The sequence below is a fragment of the Mycena indigotica genome (assembly GCF_014461135.1).
Source record: "Mycena indigotica strain 171206Taipei chromosome Unknown Mind.scaff0022, whole genome shotgun sequence".
NCBI classification, from domain to species: domain Eukaryota; kingdom Fungi; phylum Basidiomycota; class Agaricomycetes; order Agaricales; family Mycenaceae; genus Mycena; species Mycena indigotica.
In genome coordinates, this window is record NW_023503021.1 from 5,571 (window position 1) to 26,266 (window position 20,696).

The 20,696-nt window shown below is 54.0% G+C and overlaps 2 protein-coding genes across 2 annotated transcripts; one reads left to right on the plus strand and one right to left on the minus strand.

The window, feature by feature from the left end:
• Positions 1-306: 306 nt before the first annotated feature.
• On the minus strand, positions 307-1,413 carry MIND_01430600 (uncharacterized protein; the record flags this gene model as incomplete). Its single annotated transcript, XM_037370686.1, has 6 exons — positions 307-320; positions 369-482; positions 533-682; positions 732-1,123; positions 1,165-1,343; positions 1,399-1,413. The coding sequence occupies 6 exons, from the start codon at positions 1,411-1,413 to the stop codon at positions 307-309; spliced, it is 864 nt and encodes a 287-aa protein (XP_037212892.1).
• Positions 1,414-17,757: 16,344 nt separating this feature from the next.
• MIND_01430700 (uncharacterized protein) lies at positions 17,758-18,442 on the plus strand (the record flags this gene model as incomplete). The annotated part of the gene is made up of 4 exons (XM_037370687.1): positions 17,758-17,822; positions 17,873-18,087; positions 18,145-18,255; positions 18,300-18,442. 4 exons carry the CDS (start codon positions 17,758-17,760, stop codon positions 18,440-18,442), a joined length of 534 nt encoding a protein of 177 aa, XP_037212893.1.
• Positions 18,443-20,696: the final 2,254 nt, after the last annotated feature.

Genomic DNA, 20,696 nt, shown 5'->3' on the forward strand with positions numbered 1-20,696 from the left:
GAAGAAAAGAGGCGTACAGGGCAGTGAAGTTGGAGAATAGTTCGTGCACGATGGTGTCGATGGACAGCCGCGCACGGATCGCCTCGAACGCGAGCAGTTTAAGTTCCGCAAGGCCATGCTATTGGTGGATTCTCAGCAGGTATCATCAGACTGACAGCTGCCTCACCTTGTCCGCGAGTTTGTACATTGACTTCGCTGAGCATTCTGGTGCCCCGTCTTCCCTCGGGTACCGGTAACTCAAGTCGAAACGCGAAAGTCTGCCGCCGACCTTACGGAAATGTATCTTGCCTGTGTAGAGGTAATATATCAACGCTTTCCAACTATGCGCCTGTGTCAATTCAACGGCCCTCAATAAAAAGACGACTCACGTGTTGTAAGCATGTCCCTTGATGATCGACGCCCCTGAAGCTCTTGTTGAGCGATAACATCAGGCGGTGTCGAGCGCTGTGTGCTTGGTCCGGCGAAGGGCGGCTCTTTCTCATCTAGTCATGTTTCGTCTAAGTAATGGGAGAGAGGACGACGGCTCGCTTACCGGATTCCATTTCGCCATCGAATTCCTCGCCGTCCTCGAGGTCACTGTCGGACATGTAGTCGTACCCATCAAACGCGTCCTCGGGAGCCTGATCATTCGTGATATCCGTCTGCCCAGATTCGGAAAACCCGCTGAACATGTCGTCAAGATCTGGACATTCAACTCTATCAGCACAAAAAAAAGATGAGCGCACAAGTACCTTCATCGAACTGTTTCGAAGTCCCGCGCATGAGCCTGAGGTTTCCGTAGAGCGGACGGGGAGCACAGACGTAGCCGTTCCGCGCGCGCGAATATGCCCAGAACTTGACATCGATGAGCTCGCCGCCATGGATCGTGTCGACAAGAGCGGCGCGGACGCGTGTTGGGAGGGGCTCGTCAGAGAACGGGAGGCGGGTCTGGATGGTGACAGGCTGGGGAGGCGTGAGCGCGAAGGTAGCCTCAAAGGATATGGTAAGCCTCAAGAGCCGATAAGCGCCGAATTCTGAGTGTTTTGAGGAGGCTCTGTAGATGGGGACTCGGAGATGAAGCGACTCAAGGGGAGGTTGAAGGAGAACGTCCGCAAAGAGTAATCCAAGCCATACTTCGACAGTCCTGTTGCTACGACATTGGCAGTGCACGATACGCGTCCGTACTCCGCGTTCGCGACAAGGTACGGGTCGAAGTAGACAGCAATGGGACCATACGAGCTGTCCCACTTGAATCGCCAGCCCCAGCCGCAGACATCGGTCGTCCCAGTGGGCGAGGAGTCCTTGTCGAAGCTGACACGGAAAGTGGATTCGACGCCGTTGGCCGTCCAGGTATCGGGGAGTCTCTGACGAGCGCCATCGATGAGGGCAGGAGAGAAGAGGCGTCTGTGAGTAGCCAACTCGTGTAGGCAGCATGTATGTCTGTGTATGCAGCGTGTTTGGTTGTTTTGCTCGGCCCGAAAGTGGGAGGAAAGAGAGGAATCCGTTGTGACGTGACAACCACTCTTCTTCGTCTTCTCCGCCATGCCGCGTCTCGCCATCCTCTCCCATTCCATCTCGCTCAACTCGGACACAACGAACGCCAACGTCTGAGGCGACCCATGAGAAGAAATTCAGCGCTTATGTACTTGGTGCGCGTGAATAGTTTCACTTACAAAACTCGTGCTGATCGCTGGACCAGCCGTCTTGACTCGATTGCTCGCAAGCTCGCACACTGTACCGGTCTTCTGGAGGGCAGGGAAACACCATAGTCGACGAGGAGCTGCTCTTCTGCTGGCCCTAGGTGCGTGGCCCAAATCCTCTATCTTCTCCCCTTTCGTCGTCACTTACGCCGCCTCTCTAGATAGCCCCCACTCATTCACGCCCAACACCGCATATCTACTCCAAACTCACGCCCTCACCACCCCGAAAGCCGTGTTTTTCACTCCCCGCTTGTTCTTCGAGTTTGGCGGGCGAGGTCAGCCTCTCCAGCAAGAAGATGTCCCCGAGCTCTTCTGAATCCATTCGCGACGGGCGCTGCTGTTGTAAACGAATCAGATCGAGGTCTCGAGTGCGTATCTCGAGCTACCGCCCATTTCTTGTGTTTGACGCAGTCTTTTAGCTCCGTTTTTGCCCTATTCCTCTTACTCCCTCCTCGCGCTTCAAGTCGGACTCCCACCCGTCCCAGTATCCATTCTCCGGTTGGAGAAGGAGCAAAAGCCGCTGTCAGGTCCGTTTCAAGCTTTCCGCCAGCGAATTCGACTAACGAGAATATGCAGCCGCCGTCTCACAGTCTTTGACGTTCACAGACGATGCACGAGGAATCGCGGAGGCGGAGGAACGGAAGAATTGAGCTGGATGGTGAAGAAGCCGGCCTCAAACTTGTCTCTTTTACAGACCCAATATCGTGGCGGTCGTAAACTCCCTACGAGAAAATAGGGCCTCAAACAGCTGTGGTCATCAGGTCTAATCGTGCGTGTCTTTTCATCGTGTCGCTGGTCAGCTGGTAAGACTATCGTTGGTAGTTTTACACCTGTTTGTCCTGCGGCAAGGCCACAGACACAGGCTACACCCACTTCCCTCCCTTTCTCTCTCGACTCCTTCCTCTTTCGACAGCCAAAAGCAATACAAATACTCGTCTATGCCTTCTCCATCGCTTTCCAGACACACCCTCTGTCCACCCTCTCCATACACACCCCCTCTGTCCTCTGTGCTTTCCCCCCGCCCTCCATCCTTCTTCACCACTCCCTCCGTGCCGATAACGCGTATCGCCGTCATACATCGACGAGGAGCCGGTGTAGCATTTGCTGAGGACGATGGATATACCCGAAATATGTGTACCTCGTCCTACATGTTGGAGACATGTTTGCGCAAGATTGGCGAAGACATTATCGTCGACTGGATCGTTTCTTCCTTTCGAGCGGCAGACGCGGGATGAGTTATTGCGGTAGGAGGCAGCGTCTTCCGAGGAAATTTGGAGCCGCTGGCGCTACTGCAACTCATGGGAGTCAAGTCAGCCGCTTCCTTTGCTGCTTTTACTGCCTTTTGTTATTCATGTCGTTCACTCCTACATTCTTGCTTTTACTTTTGTATACGATTACACTACTCTACGTTCGCGGATGTAGAATTCTGGGCTCGGCAGCACAATCAAGCGGCTGGACTGTCTCTAACGACAACGCTCCCCGAGAAATTACAAGCGACCACTTAGATCTTTTGAATAAACTTGTGCTGATATAACACTGGCAGTCTCTTTGCGTTCATGGGTTTCATCCAGCTCGTGAATAAGTATTCACGTTCTCCTCAAGCGAGAGAGTCTGTGGAGTCAATATTTGGCCATCTTGCCCGACGCAGCCCTAGTTACATAAATCCGACTCACTTTCTTTGATATCCATAATGCATGCTCGTAGTACGCGACCTCTTCTTCGGGTTGGGCACGGGGAATGAGTATTAGGGAACCCTTGGAACTAATATTTGTCAGAGATTTCCTAGTATTCAGGTACTGATAGCTATGGCTCGCATTCAATTACCAATCCCCTTTCGCCTCGCTCGTGTCTCCACTCTGCTCCACAATATCCGCAACCGCTTCCCAGCGGAGCTTGAACAGCTGTTGTTCAGCCACTACCTGTAGCGCAATTTCGGGGGTCTCCAGGCAGCGGTGCATCGATGAAGATAACCGAAGATGAGCGAGTAAAGCAAGGCTTAGCAAGCACACCGAATTAGGCAAAATATATCACCTTGTTGAAACCGAGCTGAAACGGTCGCTGAAACAGTCGGGGAAAGCCGGAAGGGACCCGATTGGAACGGCGCATTCGGCCCGCTCAGCCGCTCCAATCGGGTTGCTTCCGGTTTTCCCCGACAATTTCAGCGACCGTTTCAGCAGATATATTTTGCCTAATCCGGTGCTTGTAAAATGTGATCTGATAGAGGAAAAAGTGTGATCGATCACACTTTTCCTCTCTTCCGTACCACCATCCCGTTATTGCCGTCTTGTCCCCCAGCATCGTTCTCTCGTCTTTAGCAACTGTATCCTCCCGCAGATGCTGGCGCGTCTGCTCCGTTCCTCCTGCACCCGCTCTACTAACTTTTCATGTAGCTTTCTCCTTGAAGTGACTAGTATCGCAGAGCTGAAAGCTTCAGCACTACAGCCGCCGCACCCCCGCACACAGGCAACCCTCTCTGGTCCAAAACGCGCCAACGACGGATACGAAGGATCTACTACTGAGGATGGTCGTTCGCGGAGAGGAAACTTCAAGGATGGAGGATGCATGTGGATGGCAATCTGCAGACACCAGTCGTTGACCGAGCTTTCCTCCCTTTGCCGATTGCTCATTGCGACTTCAGGACTCGATTATACTCCCTCTTCTTAGCGCCCCGCGCACAAAAGCGTGCAGCCTGGCTATGCATCTACGCTCACACTCCTGACGAGCCCCACACACACCCATCCGTCCTTCGTGAACAGGGTTTTCGCCGCCTCAGTCACCTTCAATGTCGTTTTCGAGCGCTTCCTGACCCAAACAACGCCCTCCTCCCACCCAAATAGCCCTATCTCCCACTCGAAAGTCGTCTCTACCGCCTTCCCCAAGATATCGGGCTTACAAGCCCTATCAAGCATATCTTGTCCGCTCGTGTCTTCCTTTCATCCAGGTTCCCCCGCCCTCGTTTGCCTTTTCGTCCCCCTCTTCCAAAACCAGCCGACTTCGCTATCGACATCGGAAAGCAAAGCCGCCAAGAGTGGTGGTGAACGGCGCTCAAGCGTAGTCGGCGGGCGCAGAAGCTGTCGTGGTCGTCGCAAACAGAGAGGAGAATGTCGTTGTGGAGCGCGCAAAGGAAAGTCAGGGAACTCCAGTATGTAATCGGCTTCTTGCTGCGAGATGCGAGCTGACAACAAATGGGCAGGCTGCAGGACGTTATATTCGGCCCGCCACTGGTGCGATCGCCCCCCACGAATGTTGTTTCTTCCTACGAGGAAGATTGGGAGTGATTATCTGCTTATTTGCCCTGTCAGTACTGTGGTGTATTCATGCTTATTTATTGTCTTCGAAAGTACTTCAAATGAAATCATAGCACTCGCCTCTTTCTGGCGCTGACTCTTCTCTCACTTGCCGAACAAAAACAGCTTCTTGTTGCCTGTCCTAGTCGAGCAGCGCAGCGTCTCGGCGGTTGTAGTTGGTCGGGAACTGCCCGGAGCCGACAACGCAGAAGCTCTTGCGGATGCTTTACAACAGGATGAAGGGCAAGAATACCAGCATGCTGGTTGTAGACGAGGAGGTGTTGCCAGATCTAGAATACCAAAGTTGCTCATCAAGGTCACGGTCAGTTGCAATGAGTCCAACAAAGGCAAGAAGCACCCTTCCGACGGCCGAGGACTTGAAACAATCGACAGGCAACTATGGAGATCGCACAGACCGTTCAGACTGGCCAGTGCTTCAAGTTCGTCTGGAATGGCAGTCGAGCTTCGACCACGAAGACGTTCGCAGGCATCAGTATAAACACCAGTCCTCCGTTGTTCTTCTCCATTGTGGTCCGCGGACAAGTTGCCTCGAGCGCCGGGACCGATTCAAGATATGTGAAGGTAATAAGGCGGAGTCCGATGTATGCATAGTGAAGGTAATGACGGCGAGAGCGAAAGTGGGGGGATCGAGATTGTAAGAGCAGTAGAAACATCAAGAGCATACGGAAGCTATAGTAGGGGAGTCGGTAAGGTGTCGACGGGCATAGACCGAGAAGTAGCGAAAATCATTATGGAATGGATGGGGCCAAAACCACCCGCAGAGGTTGAACGCGGTGCCAAAGCGAATTCGAAAACCTTCCCAATCCTGAGGGTACATGCACGGGCATGCGTAGATACGTAATTTCGAGTGGTCGTAGCTTGCAGTACGGATGTACATCCAATTCCGGTCCAAGTGTGGCCGTTGTCAAAAACGGCGTCAACGAAGCCCTTCTGGACCATCGTGGCGCCCGGAAAGAATTGCATGGCACAGGTGGTGTGTAATGCACCACGATATCCAGTCGATATAGGCGTAGGTAATGCACGAGGAGAGATTCAAAGTCGGATGTGGACAGCATGACGGTGTCGCATGTGACTTGCGAGAAGGCACCGAAAAAGGTGTCGTCGAAGCGGGTTCTGCCCTCGCAAATGGCGGGAGTAGCGGGGGCTGGTGCCTGCGCGGACGTGGAGGAGCGGGAGGCTGTTGTGGAAGGAGTATAGCACTTGGCAAGAGTCTGCGTGTCGACGCTGCTAACCAGCGGCTCTGGCGCTTCCCTGCCTGCTTGAAAAGAAGAATGAGTCGACGATTCGGTGCAATAAGGACGACCAGACGCACCGATTCAATTAGCTTCCGCCGCAGATAAAGTCTTTCCGCCTTGGGCTCCTAGGCAGCCTCGCTTTGAGTGGTTGTCGCGAGTCCTACGCACCAAGAGGGCCAGCGATTCGCTATTCAGCCGCGTCAAACGGGGTCGTTGTCTTCGAAAGCCCGGTGCATGTTGGTGGTGTTCACTGAAAACGTTAGCAAACACGACAATAAAGGGAAAAGAGCATACTTACCACTCCCGACACACCTTGCTCCCGCGTATTCTCGCCCTCGTTCGCAAGGCTACCTTCCGCTTCATCGCCAGACTTGAATCGTCCTCGCTCTTCACGACTGCCGTGCCCTCCATTTCCCCCACCGACACCATTCGCGATGACGAGTCTTCTTTGCAGGGTTCGCCGTCCAGGTAAGGATGTCTGGCTCCTTCATTCTCGCGCGCTGAATGTCCTTCACGCCGTGTTGTCAAGATTACTGGAATGGGAGGAGCGCGCCGGTTTGGTAAGCTTGGAAGAACGAGTCAGCATTCCCGCCAAGAGTAATGGCCAGCACTTACGGAGTCATAGTCTAGCATACCCTGCTATTCATCCCCCCCTCCTCGTGCTAAACCTCTGTTCGGCGCTTCAAGTTCTTTCCTTCCTGGTGCCGTTCCCGACTTGTGCATGATCGATGCTGACCAGAGCCAGACCTTGCTTGGCGGCATGGATTCGAAAGACACAGAGGACGGAGACACCAATTTGCTTCGCCAGAACTTGATGGACGGGCCCGAGGGCTTGTTTCCGTTGGTACGGGTGCAAGCGGGAACGAGAACAAGCTTGAGCTCAGGGTCGAAGCAGTGTCGTCGAGAGCGAGCGAGCTGATCAGCGCCTGGATCGCGTTGATCTGGGAACCCGCGTCAAACGCGGTACCCGGAGGCCCAGTCCACTGGAGGCACCATAGATATCGCCGCCACCCTGCTTCGCGAGGTCGGCGACAGCGTTATACTACGCCTGGGTGATCACTAACATTATTTGCGGGAACGAAGGAATGCACACCTGAACAGCTAGATATGCGAGAACGCTCGGTGTCAACGACGCACTTTTCGCGTTACGCAGGTGCGCGGCCCACGAGGAACCGACCCGTCGCCGTTTTTGGTCGCTAGCAACGCTGAAAACCAATGCGAAAACCAAAACACACACATCAACTCGCGTCCCCACTGGATGATCCCCGTGCTGTTTTGGGGCCATCACACCTCTACCGCCGGCCCCAGGCATACTGCAGGCACCACCTGCACCTGCACCACCTGCACCTGCACCTGCACCCGCGCCCGCACCCGCGCCCGCACCTGCACCCACGCCCGCACCTGCACCCACGCCCGCGCCCGCGCCCGCACCCGCACCCGCACCTGCACCCGCACCCGCACCTGCACCCGCGCCCGCACCTGCACCCACGCCCGCGCCCGCGCCCGCACCTGCACCCGCGCCCGCACCCGCACCCGCACCTGCACCCGCGCCCGCACCCGCACCCGCGCCCGCACCTGCACCCGCACCCGCGCCCGCACCTGCACCCGCACCCGCACCCGCACCCGCGCCCGCACCCGCACCCGCACCCGCACCACCCGCGCCGGCCCCGGCCCCCGCGCCGGGCCCCGGCCACTGCATCTACCCATAGGAGCAACATATAGGAGCAAGCGTCGCGCGGCCGCGCCGATGAAGACGGGACTCATCGCAAACGCCAGAAGGTTGAGGCAAGGTGACCCATGAATTACTACACATGTTTATGGTCTGACTTGAACTCAAAGTGCACGCAAGTCCACACGCCAGAAAAAGCCACGAAATCTGGAGCTCCCATCGACAACAACAAGTAAGGCCAAGACTGCCAAGCGTGTCTGTCCAACCATTCCCGGTTTATTCTCCACACACAGACTGCCCAAGGCATATCGAGCATGCACCACCCGCTGCCTTCACCCAATACCCCCCGCTCAATGGCTCTTTCCCACGATGGTCTATCTGAATAAGGACGATGACTGGGGCGCACTCTGGAACATCCTGAACGAGTGGTGCCATGCAGCGGGAGCGAAATTCAACGGAGAGTGCACTTTTGGGCGTGCCCGATGGGCGTGGGCCTGCGCCAACGGGCAAAAATATTTCGCCGCTTCTGGGGTGGGCGGCTCGGAGGCGGCTGGTGGGCGGCTCCACGAAAGTTCTGTAGACAATATCTTTGTAAGTACTTGACATAATAACAACATTCTTGGGGCGTTCGATAGCCCCCGACGAGCCCTTTCCAACGCGCCACTGAGCGGTTCGAACGGTGGCTTTGTTGTCGAGCATCGCCCTTTGACTTTTTGGGTGGGCGGCTCGGACGCGGCGGTGGGCGGCTTTTTTGCCTGGTTTTCGCCGCCCTCTTTTTGCGGTGGGCGGCCGGTGGCAGTGTTGCCGCGGCTGTGGGCGGCTCTCGCACAAGTGGAAGCGGCTCTCGTGTGACAGAGGGCGGCTCCCAGCGAAAGCAGGAGGGCGGCGATTAACAGTGCCGCTACCCCAGTACGCGGCAGCCATCGACCTCACTCTGCCCTAGGCCTCACTGCCTCGTCATCGCGAGGCTATTCATCGCTTTGGTCGCCAGCCTGACGCATGTTGTGTTGCTCTTACCGTCGTCGTCATCGCCATCAACGTTCGCCGCCGGCGTTAACGCTGACAGATGGTGAGTCATCTTCATCACCGCATCTTGTCTTCGCTCCACCACCATGTCCCCCGCCCGAGCGGTCCGAGCCCGGCCACCGTGCTCACCTGCTCCTACCGCGCGACTTGCGGGTCCAGGACGAGCCCGCGAAAACAAACAACGGGCTCGACTTCACACCGCTGTTCCCGAACGCAACGCCGACTTCTTCTGGACATTCCGGCGGGCCGCCTTCCAGAGTCGCTCGACACCCGCGACCAGCGGCGGTTGTTCCCGAACACGGGCCAACTCCCTCGGTTAGCATCTGCGGCGCCGCTCCCGCACCGTCCTCCCGCTGCACGTGCAACCGCTCAGCCGCTGGTCATGAGGGAGCCCACCGTCTTTCGAGGGCCAGTGGCTGGCGCGGCGATGTACACCAGCATCCTTTCTATAAGTATATGCCCATCGCTTGGCAGAATGGTGAGCGGCAGTATAGCGTGGGGTGGGCGGCTCAACGTGGGATGGGCGGCTGGGTGGGCGGCTTGCCATCGGTGAGCGGCTCGGTGAGCGGCTCGGCAAGCATACTTTCTAGGTGAGCGGCGGTGCGCACTCAACTGACTCATGTATAAACAGACACAACATAGTTTTCATTGGCCCCCCTCATGTGCGCTGGCAAACAGTTTCGTGCAGACCGCGCGATTACACTGCTATCGACCACGCGGGCGGGCGCTAATCCGCAGCTTGCCAGCAGCACTATTGCCACTGTCTGCTTCACAAGAACGCCACGCTCCTTTGGCAACAGCACTATGCTTAGCATGCTGACCAAGTATCGGTGGCCGCGGATGGTGGGCATACCAATGGGCAACTCGCTGAGCACACCTCCTAGCGCAAGCGGCGATATGCAGAGGGCTGCAGATTACTGCCAAAGTCAAAGTAGCAGCTTGGCTGGTACCCTCGCGTTCCGATGACCATCCACTGTTGCTACACGGCCGCATCGATCTGAACCGAAATTGCAACGGTGTGTCGCATTCTCCTCTCATTGTTATGCTGAGCTCAGTGTACAAACAGAAAAACATCCCCATTATCACGCTCATGGACATCGTAGAGCGCTGGTTGAGCTGCTTGGTATACGCATGCCTTGGCGAGCGGCCTTTTGGGTGAGCGGCAGTGCGCCACTGTGTAAGCGGCGGCTGCCGCAGTAAATAGACTGACTGTACATTGTGCCCGGAAACGACGAAGGGATAGTCATCGCAATGCCCGCAGATGAGTTTACCTTACCACCTGACACTCAAATACCACAAATTATGGAGTTCTATACAAGTTATACACCTCAAGTTAAAACTTAAGAATCCCTCAAAATTTCATCATTACTTAGAATGGGAATAACGGCGAAACGATTACAAAGTTCGCATCGGGGTCTTCAGTGTTGTATACAGTACAGGTATGAGTACCCAATACACCCATAACCTCGGAATCCAAAAATTGAGTATTTCGCCGCCCACCTCATGGCGCCGGCGCCCGCGATGATAACGCTGTGGGGAGCCAGGCGCCATAGGCGGCGACGCCAATCGTTGGTCTTATGTCTGGTCTTCGACATAGACCATTGGGCAGCATAATCTGGTTGAGATGTTGTTCTTGAGTGAAGATGCTCTCACGACGGTGGGCGGCTTGCATGATTACGTCAGATCATGCGCCGCGCCACCTCGCCGCCCACCCACTGGTGTGACTGCCGCCCGGCAGCGTGACAGAGGTGGGCGGCGATGGGGCTAAGTGACGCGGGCGGTGGGCGGCGGAGGGCGGCGAAATATATCTGCCCTGCGCCAACGGGCGTGGATGGGCGTGGCGGTGGGTTTTGGCGGGCGATCAAAGCCCACGCCCGTCCATCAGGCGTGCCACGCCCATCGGTCGGCTTGGCACGCCCGTTTGTCCTGCTTGGCACGCCCGACAAACAGGCGTGGGCTTCATACGACTAACCTTCTGAGCGTTGTCCGAAGGTGGCAGAGTTATATGTCTGCTTTTCCTACGTGCCTCGGTGGCCGCCAAGCCGTCCCATGACTCCCATCCGTAGGCCAACCGACGGTAGGCGCACGGTGCCGCCCGCGCATCGGCTGGCCGCTCCTTGGTCAGCGCTCACTGGCGGCACCGACTCGGCCCAGCGCTGGCAAGTAGATTGAGGAGCACTTGTAACTCTACCACTCCCGCCGATCCCGACGCGGACGCGAAGGCGAAGACGCCAAGCCAATGTCCGCCTCCGGCCCTCCGAATCGCCTCGGTCGGCCCGGTCCGAAGCCCTTGGCGATAGTCGGTGTCCTCGCCTACAATCCAACACCTTGCGACATAAGCAGCTGCGCACAGTCTGTGCACGGCCCAAGTGGTCGATGGGGGAGTGGTTTGCCAAGTATCTGGGTGCTCTGTACCTGCTTGGCACCGTGGTTGACGGCGATCAACACATGTTGATGCGTTCTGGTGGGGGCCGAGACGGTGTTGCGGATAAGCGAGCGCTACATGACGGTCATAGAGCCGTCACTTCACGCAGCGTAGAGCAGGAGATAGCCTCCGCACAGTGTCCCACGCCCGCCCCGCCACGCCCACGCCATCACGGGCGTGCACGCCCGTTGGCGCAGGCCCACGCCGTTTGGCCACGCCCATATGCGAAGTCTCAAATTCAACGTTACCAAAACAGAGGTTATACCAATCGGGTCCAAAACACACCGAGATGCGGTGATCGAAAGCCGAACGGTAAATGGCATAGACGGCTCACAGATCCCCGGAGGGATCAAAGTGGCAGCGGAAGGTGAACCATCCGGACTCTGGGGGCATGGGTCGGAAACGGCGTCAAACAGGTTGACACCTGGTCGCGCGTGCTCGAGAAAATTGACAAGGCGCTCGAGTTGTGGGAGCGAGGCAACCCGACGATGGAAGGACGACGGTTGATTGTCCAGATGGTAATCGGGGGCATGACCCAATACCTTGCGACCGTACAAGGAATGCCAAAACATATCGAGAACAAACTGGAGAAGAGAGTCAGACACTTTCTCTGGGAAAACAAAACCCACGTCACGATAAACCGAGAGACTGTTTACGCGCCCAAGGGTGAAGGAGGTCGAGACCTGCTGGATATAGTCGCGAGGAACGAAGCGATTGCCATAACGTGGCTTCAACGATACCTGAGCTTGGACCCGACCGTCCACGCTGGGCAAACATAGTTGACGAAATACTTGGGATAGTCAGGAAACATAAAGAATATATAAAGCTTGATAGACATACCGTGACTTAAGAAACAAATTGTAGGGTTATTATGCGCAGTGTTGTAGATAAGGGTTGAATCCTTATCATTATTAAGGCCTTATCATAAGATAATGATAAGTACTTATCATAGTCCGAGGTCTCGATAAGAGTCTTAATATGGTCGGTCACCTGATATGTCACGGCGTCACATCACATCTTTTTTTTTTGCTTCCTTCTACGGCTCAATGCCTCCGAAGATCGGTCCGATCTGGGGTCGAAGCACGGAGAAGATCAATGGTGCTCATCACCGTGCAACCCACTATCGCTGCATTCAGACACGTATGCCCACGACCGCGCCGGTCGTCGTGGATTCCGATGACGAAGAAGATATGGCTCACATTCCGCGTGTCTCCCGGATTGAGCAAGAGGTATGGTTTGCTCAGGGTGTGTCCTCTGCAATACACAGTTGCTTTGACTCACTCAGAACTTAGCGCTAGCGGACACTATTGCCGCCAAGGAATTATTTTGACTACCCTTAATAAGGCTTAACATATAATTAAGGGCTTATCATGGACAAGCAGTCTTATTAAGGGTCTTATCTACAACACTGGCCTCGTTTACCCCGTCAACACTCTCCCTGCCGAGACCCTATGCCAAATCTTTGCGGCAGCCCTGTCCACTGGTATTTCACCTCGGAGCCGGCGTCGCGTCACAATGATCAACCGCCCACGCTTGCGGATTACCGCCGTTTGTCGGTATTGGCGCAGCATCGCAATCGCAGACCCGCACTGCACAAATTCGCAAATAAGTAAAGGGTCAATTGAGCTTCAAGATTTCACCGAGCAATACTGTAGTATTTTACTCAATTCGAATGCCAAAAATGGTGTGACATCTGATACGAAAATTGGAATTCGAATTATTTCCCAATTAGGAAGTTCTTGGCGCCGGAGGCGCCCGGAAATGTCATAAATTACCTTTTTGGGACAGGAATTTGAGCAAAATGGTGTGACATGCGGAAAAATTTCGAATTTTATAGCCTGTGTGACGCGTGACATACGAACTGAGTAAAATACTACAGTATTGTCTTCTTCTTGAAACGATGTTTTCGATGACAGAAGTAAGGGAGGTAGTCAATAGATTAACAGAGGGCGGTTCTGAGATGATATAGAAAAGGGGGGAGGACGTAGAACGACGGAAAGCCATGTACTGACTGCATGCCAGTACTTCAAAGCAAAATTTATCGACTTAAAGAGTGACTAGGCGAAGATAGGCAGCAAAAAACGACATTTGCGCACGCACGCCTGGCTTTGAAGACGGAGGAAGGGTATGAGGATGAGGGGGGATTAGATTCCGCTCTGAAATGGGCATTGGCTGTCTTTCATGAAGAGACACAATGGATGTATTGACGGTGTGATACATGTTTGTAACGTCTCTGCCCATTTGTTGTCAGCTTCGGAATCCTTGTCGAGCAAAACCCAACCTATATCAGATTTCTCTCGTCTCTCCTTCGCGTGCTCCAGAACCAAATCTTGTTCTGTCTTTGCGACACTCCCGAGATGTTCTGTGCCGGTGCCCACTGCTTCAACGCGATATATCGCAAGGCTAGCGGTCGTTTCCATCTTCGTAAGCGAAGATGCTTGGACCGGGCGATGGAGCACGACAAGGACAGAGACAGAAACAACGGGCCTGGAATAGCCTAACCAGAAGATTAGGCATAGCAAGGTCGACGGGTAGCAGCTCGAGGTCGTTGAGACCAAATCGACGGCCTTCCGGCGGCGGAGGCCGGCGTGTCACGTGATCTGGCCGTTTGGGAAGGATGACCGAAAGCAAACGCGGATTGTGGAGGGGCGACCGTGGGCAAGGGAGATGGAGGCGGGAGAGGGTGACCGTGGAGGTGGAGAGGGAAGAGGTGAATATGAGGAAGTAGAATCGGTGATTAATGAGTTCCATGGTCGTTTGGCCTTTCGGTGGGTGGAGTCGAAACTTGAGACAACATGGCCGGGCAGTCTTCGACCTCGAGGTCAACGGGGAAGAGCGAATGCTTTACAAGGATGCAGACGAGATGAGGTGTGTGTCGGTTGTTGTCATGGGCATTGGGTTTAGCGCTGAAGAAGAATTCATGCTTTCAGCCTTCCATGTCCGCGACGACCCAATCTAAAAGCCCGGCATTAAGTTAGTGCACTTGAACGGGGTGGAGCAACGCACTCTTCAACTCGAGGCGCGAGTGTAACAAAGGCATTGCCGGTCGCAGAGGGTACGGAAGTGTTGTTTGTGCGTCAAGTCTGGCGTTGGAAACGTTAGAAGTGCTTGCAAGCAACTGGTTGCTGCTACATACCTCTCTTGCCGACTTCGAGTATGCTAGCTCTCCCGCAGGGCCCTGCCGCCTGCGATTTGCAACAAGCCATCTTCGGGAGTGGGCTGCAAAGGTGTCAGCTTAGCTAGAGAGGATGGCAAGCTAGCGGGCATACCCAGGCGGTTATTGTCGCTATCCCGCTTGTAGCAGCGAAGAGCAAGTATTGTCCGTCTACTCTGAATGACGGCGGACTCGTCGAAGCTATACTTCGTCTGAGTTGTTGTTGCTGGTCACAGCAGCTGGCCCGGGTGTCAAGGAGACCGGCCCCGACACGATTGCTCTTCCTCCCAGCTCCATCGAGCTTGTCCTCCCCACTCCTCTACATTCGCATAGCTCCGCTTGGGTAGCGCGCACTACTGCTGGCATAAACGGTGACCATAGTTGGCCCACGGCAAGACACGACACGAGAGTTGCTGTATCGAAAAACGAGTGCGGGGGGTGTAGCAGTCGAAACGAGTATCTGCATCAGACAGTGAAAAGAGGGCGGAAATGCAGTAGGAAAAGGCGCACCTCCAAACTTCCTCTTCCGCTTCCCAAGACCTCACTACCGTCCCATCGTGTCGTCCCTCAATCATCCGCCAGCTCGAACAGTCGTTTGCCGCAATGTATGGGCGGATATGGAGGGTGTGCCCAACGGGAAGCTTGCGTGGAATTGGCGTGGATGGTGGAAAGAGGCAGGAGTGGAAACGCGTAAACGCGTGACCATCCTTCCTCGTTGTCCCAAACTCCGACAGCCACAGTATCGACTTGATATCACCACCCCTTTACCAAAGTTATTGGCCATTCGCTCCCACAGTCTCCATACAGCCTCAGGCTTCCCAGAACCGCAAATTGAATGCTTGACCCGCGCTACCGGGATGCCGTCCAAACCACTGCGGGCGGTATATTATGTAGCTCTGTGGATGGCAGAGAGGTGTAAGCGACTCTTCAGGAGCGGAACACATCTAATTTATTGGAAGGCTGCATTTGGCTGTAAATGAACGAAGGAGGGTAAATTCGGTGAGTTAGCTTATTTGTTAGTACTGAATATTCTAGAAATGTCATTCTATATATAGCTGCAAGAGGTGTACAATCACCTCAGAACAAATAGATGTGCGTGCATTCTCGCCTGCGCTACATACCTTTTGCCGTTCCCGATTCCGCATTTCTGTACCTACATCTATCTTAGATGTCTAGGCGACACAAGTTCTCCCATTGGATCTACATAGCTATGGCTAACTGATATCATTCGGCTTTGTATCTACTTGGTTAAATGTGCCTAGTCTCAGTCTTCTTGTCCTGCTTCGCACGCAGTGACCGTAACCTTCTTTGCAGGTATGCCAGATCGCGCATATCCTCAGCCGGAATCACCCCCGGCGCGCGAGAGTCGAGAACGAGCCGAGTAAGTTTCATCCTGTGTGGAGCGCCGCTGAGCAGCGCATTTGCAGCTCTCATAGCAATCCCCTCGAGGAAAGGCCGAATGCTGCCGCACAGAAATGCTACTTCGGGTCTATTGTCAATGAAGGAGATCGACTCGAGGTTGGGAAGGTAATCGAGGCGTGCGAAGTTCGCGGAACATTGTAATGCCTCGTCAGGGTTCATGTCGAGTAGGGTTAAAGCCAGGTGTTTGAGTGAGCTGAGCAGGGAAGACAGGGCAGTGATGTAAGCAATAGAGTTGATTGGTGCCAAGAACAGAGAGGTTATGTTTGCTGAAGATCGGAGGATACAGGCTCCCAAAAGGTTTACATCTTCTGTATAGCACTGCAAGAGATGCAGCGTCGTGAGGACCGGCAAATCGAGAAATTTCAGGATGTGGCCCTCGGCCACCAACAATGTTGACAGACAGGGCAATCGTACAGGTGCCAGTGGCCGCAAGCCCCATCTTAAATCCCGATCTTCCCAGCCATGGGGGGACGACATGGTGATAGAGAGCTCTTCCAAGCCCACGAGTTGTGCGAGCAGAAGGATAAGCTCCTTATAATTTACGGGTTGAAGAAGAGTCAATTTCTTCAGTCGCTGTGGAGGAAACGAGAGGCGAGAGAATAAGTCGGTTATAGTGCAGGTAGAAAGCTCGCGGAGACAGGGAGCATTCATCAACAAATCCTGGGGCGTACTCGCTCTGTCCTTTGTTGCGTCGAAGGTAAGTTTTGTAAGCTGAGGACAATCAATTCCTTGATTGGTTGCCGTATTAGGCGCCCAATTTCGTGGCCAGTACACGTTTATCAGGCACACTTCCTTCCACTGTGCAACAGAGTCAAACACGAAATGGGGAAGTGATTGCGATCCCGCGCGAGCTATCAGGGTGAATTTGATGGGGAGGCTGTGCGTGCGTGGCAGGAAGTTCTCGAATAGCAAGTCGCGCTGAGGGTTGTTGCTATTGATCAAGTAGTATGTCTGTGTCCACAAGTGCGGGTCTGCGATTGCGATGCTGCGCCAATACCGACAAACGGCGGTAATCCGCAAGCGTGGGCGGTTGATCATTGTGACGCGACGCCGGCTCCGAGGTGAAATACCAGTGGACAGGGCTGCCGCAAAGATTTGGCATAGGGTCTCGGCAGGGAGAGTGTTGACGGGGTAAACGAGGCTGGATAAGTCGTACTGGACCTCATCGAGACGGTCTTCGAGGGCTTGTAGCTTTGTCTTCAGCTCATCAATGAGCTTTTTAAGTTGTTCTGCCTCTTCTCTGAGCCTAGACTTGGTAGGACCGTCAAGGAAGTCGGGTGTCAGGTGGCACAGTCGACGCAAAAACGCAGTCGCATCGGCGATGTCCTGATAGCGTGTGTCGAGCATTCGATTTGCAGATCTGGGACAGATGAGGCTTTATGCAGCTTGCAAGTGCAAGTATACAGTACTCTAGTCCTTGGAGAGATTGTGAGACAGTCGTTGGTATTGTTACTGTCGAAGTTGAGGGCACAAGTGTCACACATCACCTCTTTCCACCATCCACTGGGAATTCCAAGCAATCACCCCGTGGGTTAAGACCCTCAATCTTCGAGAATGTGCCACAGCAAACGAGTGCTCGAGCTAGTCGACGCTGGAAAGACATCGGACGGAGCGGGTAAAGTGAAGGCTTTGAAAAAGCGAAACTGGTGTCGGTCGAGGTGCGCTGTGCTCACTGGCCTCTGCAGATATTTGTCTTTAATATGACATGTCCTCCCTCATTCTCCGAGGATGGTCTTGTCGATCGGCAGCAAGCGCCTTGACCGGGTTGACTACTCCCGATTGCGTCGTTTTGCCACTGGTAACCCAGGCGGAGGGCTATCCTAAGGCATATGCGGATGGATGGAGGCTCTGCTTGCGTCAGGCCCGGGTACACAGAACAGCATGCAAAGAAGGAAACCAAGAAGGTGCGTCATTCAGCTCGCGATTGCTTTGGTCCGACTAACTGCCTTCATAGCTCCTCTCTTCAACCTCCACCCGTCTTGTCTCCTCTGGCCATGGATGGCTGCCTCCCTCCCCATACTCAACCACAAACCTCACACCAACTCGTTGAATTACCCTCCCGCTCGGAATCGATGGTGAAGGGATGCTGGTACCCGTGCGACGGCACTTGGGAGGCGCTGTGGTGCTCCGGCCACAAGAGTCTGAGCGGCTTTTCCGACTGTTTCGGCAGTAAGCCCTCTCGCTCGGCGGTCATATGATTATCCTGCCTCACTCATTTTGCTCTAGCCTCTCGGCCGTCGGATGCGCGGGACTTCGGTTCCTGGCAGAATGTGAGAATATGGGAGCATTGTAGGAAGGATAGAAGGGGTGGAGCAGAAGAAACAGTCTACATAGAGGGTCAGTGCTTCAAAAACCCTCCGGTCGTGCTGACTTGCCTCAAGTTGCCTCTGGTTTCACTACCATCTACAATCATATTGATTATCGTCTCGTTCTCCGCTATTCTATTTTTCACCGGTATTCAGCTTCCAATCTAGCGACACGAAACTCCGCCTCTTTGTTTTGTCTGCACTGCAAGCCGTTCTAGTACCAATAAGAGCACCCACATCTACGCGACACATTCCCTAATTTTCCGCTGGTTCCTTCTTTCTTTGCGCGTGCATGGCCTCGTCACGACGATAATACTCTTCCAGTTCCCATCCTGTGCCTCTCTCAACCCAATCTCGCGCTCAGGCTGCCCGAAGTGAATACAGCACTAGCAATTAGTGCCTCCCTTGGTGGACTCGTCGAAGCCTTTCCCGGGACAAACTTTCGCGAGGACAAAGACTTCATTGTATGGACAGTCGCGAGATCGAGATTTGTGGATGGTGGGGAATCTGGGGATGGATACTGTCTTGGTTGAGCATACCTCTAGCTCTGCGCGTCGCAGTACTAGCGATTAGTGCCTCCCTTGGTGCTCTTGTCTTCCCACCACCCCGCCCTCCTAGACGCGCTCTGCGTCAGGTTGCACAAGTCAGTCAGTGGTTGCGCAATTGCTGCATAGCCCTTGATGAGCGTGCGGAAATAGCCTGTGAGCCCCAGGAAAGCACATAAATTTTGGATGTTTTGCGGACGCTCCCAATTTACTACCGCTGTCAACTTCTTGAAGTCTGGCGCAATCCCATTTTGGCTGACTCTCCCGCCTGCAAACACTGCGCTTGACAAGAAGAACCCGGATTTTGCTGCAGAGAGCGACAGATGCTTCTCGCGGACGCGTGTTAACAGTGTCACGGTGTCCCGAAGCATTTGCTCAAAGTCGTCGCCTGCCATACCGCCATCGTCAACCACCAACTCGAACAGTATTCCTACCAAGTCGCCCATCGCATCTGCAGTGAGCTGTGCAAATGTTGAGGGAGCCTGTCAAGCCAAAAGGCATTCTGAGGTATTTGAAGAACCCTCGACCTTCGATATAGAAACAGATATATGGTTGATCTTGCTCTGCAATCACACGTATAAAACCCTGATGTGAAATCGAATGTGTTGAGCCACCGGTGGCCGCTTAGACGCTGTTGCTTTAGGCGGATATCTCCGTGTGGCATTGGCGGCACTTCTGTCACCTTATTGAGGTCGCACCTGTTTAGCCCACAAAGCACTGTACATTATCAGTGGTATGCAGTGTTGCTGCTATGGACTATAGGGTCCTATGATGTTAGGGCCCTATAGGCCCTACAGTAGAGGCCCTAAGGACTTCTTTAGTTTCTGAAGGGTCATATATAGGGCCCTATATTCGCATCTGATCCCATCAAATCATCATTTAGACCATTAATATCCATAGACACTTATATTTAGGTTGTCTGTCTGACTAAAATATGTGTATAGAAGCAACAATATCTGAATAGTCATATAGTATGTCTAAAAAAACTCATCTTCCTTTATATATGCTTGATCAAAGATTTCCTAATTTGGACAATAGGGCCCTATGCTCGGCCCTGGCCTGGCAGAACAGCAGAAGTTGAAGGGGTTGGCAGAAGGTGGCAGAAAGTCTCGGACCGACTGTGGTGATCCATGATTTGAACGGCTTCTAGCACCCTGTACCTATATAAATGATACAGCAGTAGTCATTGCTCAACCCACAGGTGAACTTCCACTACTTTGGAGGCAAGAATAGTAGTGGAAGGGGGTCAGCGAGGCATCAGCCATGTCTGTCACTGGTGAGAGAGTTGTTGATTGGAGTGAACTGGGTCATATTGGCAGTGGACAGGTAGCCTTCACTCCAGAAGTACTTCAAGTTATTTCTTTGGACAGTGTAACATAGTATATTTACTTCGTTCCTTTTTAAAATATGCTAATTCAATTCTGCCATTCTGCCACCTTCTGCCACCTTTCTGCCAGCCATTTCTGCTGCACCGACTGGCAGAATTCATCAAAATATTTCTGCCCCTCACACTATGCTCGGGCCCTATATATAGGGACATAGGGTCATGTAGGGTCCTAAGGGGTCCTGGCTCTCAATATAGGGGCCCTATCAGCAATACTGCAAGGCTTGCATCATACTTAAAATTAATTTCCTGTCAGACTTCGGGTCGGGCCGTGCAAGGACCTCTCCTAAGAACGCACGCCCGGAACAGAACAGACGGATAGTCGGGCCTGCAAGTACGGCGGGCGGGGTAGATCGAAACCGAAAGGGCCCGTGAACTCGGTCCCTTGTTGCCGTCAGTGGTCGAAGGTTCGAATCGGGTCGTGTCGGGCCCGATGAGTCGATAGCGCCTCCTTGCACAGAGTAAGGTAGTTCTTCAGACGATCTAAGCGATAGGGTACAGGGTACACTATCGCGCCTTATATACGCGGGCCCGCAAAGGGGG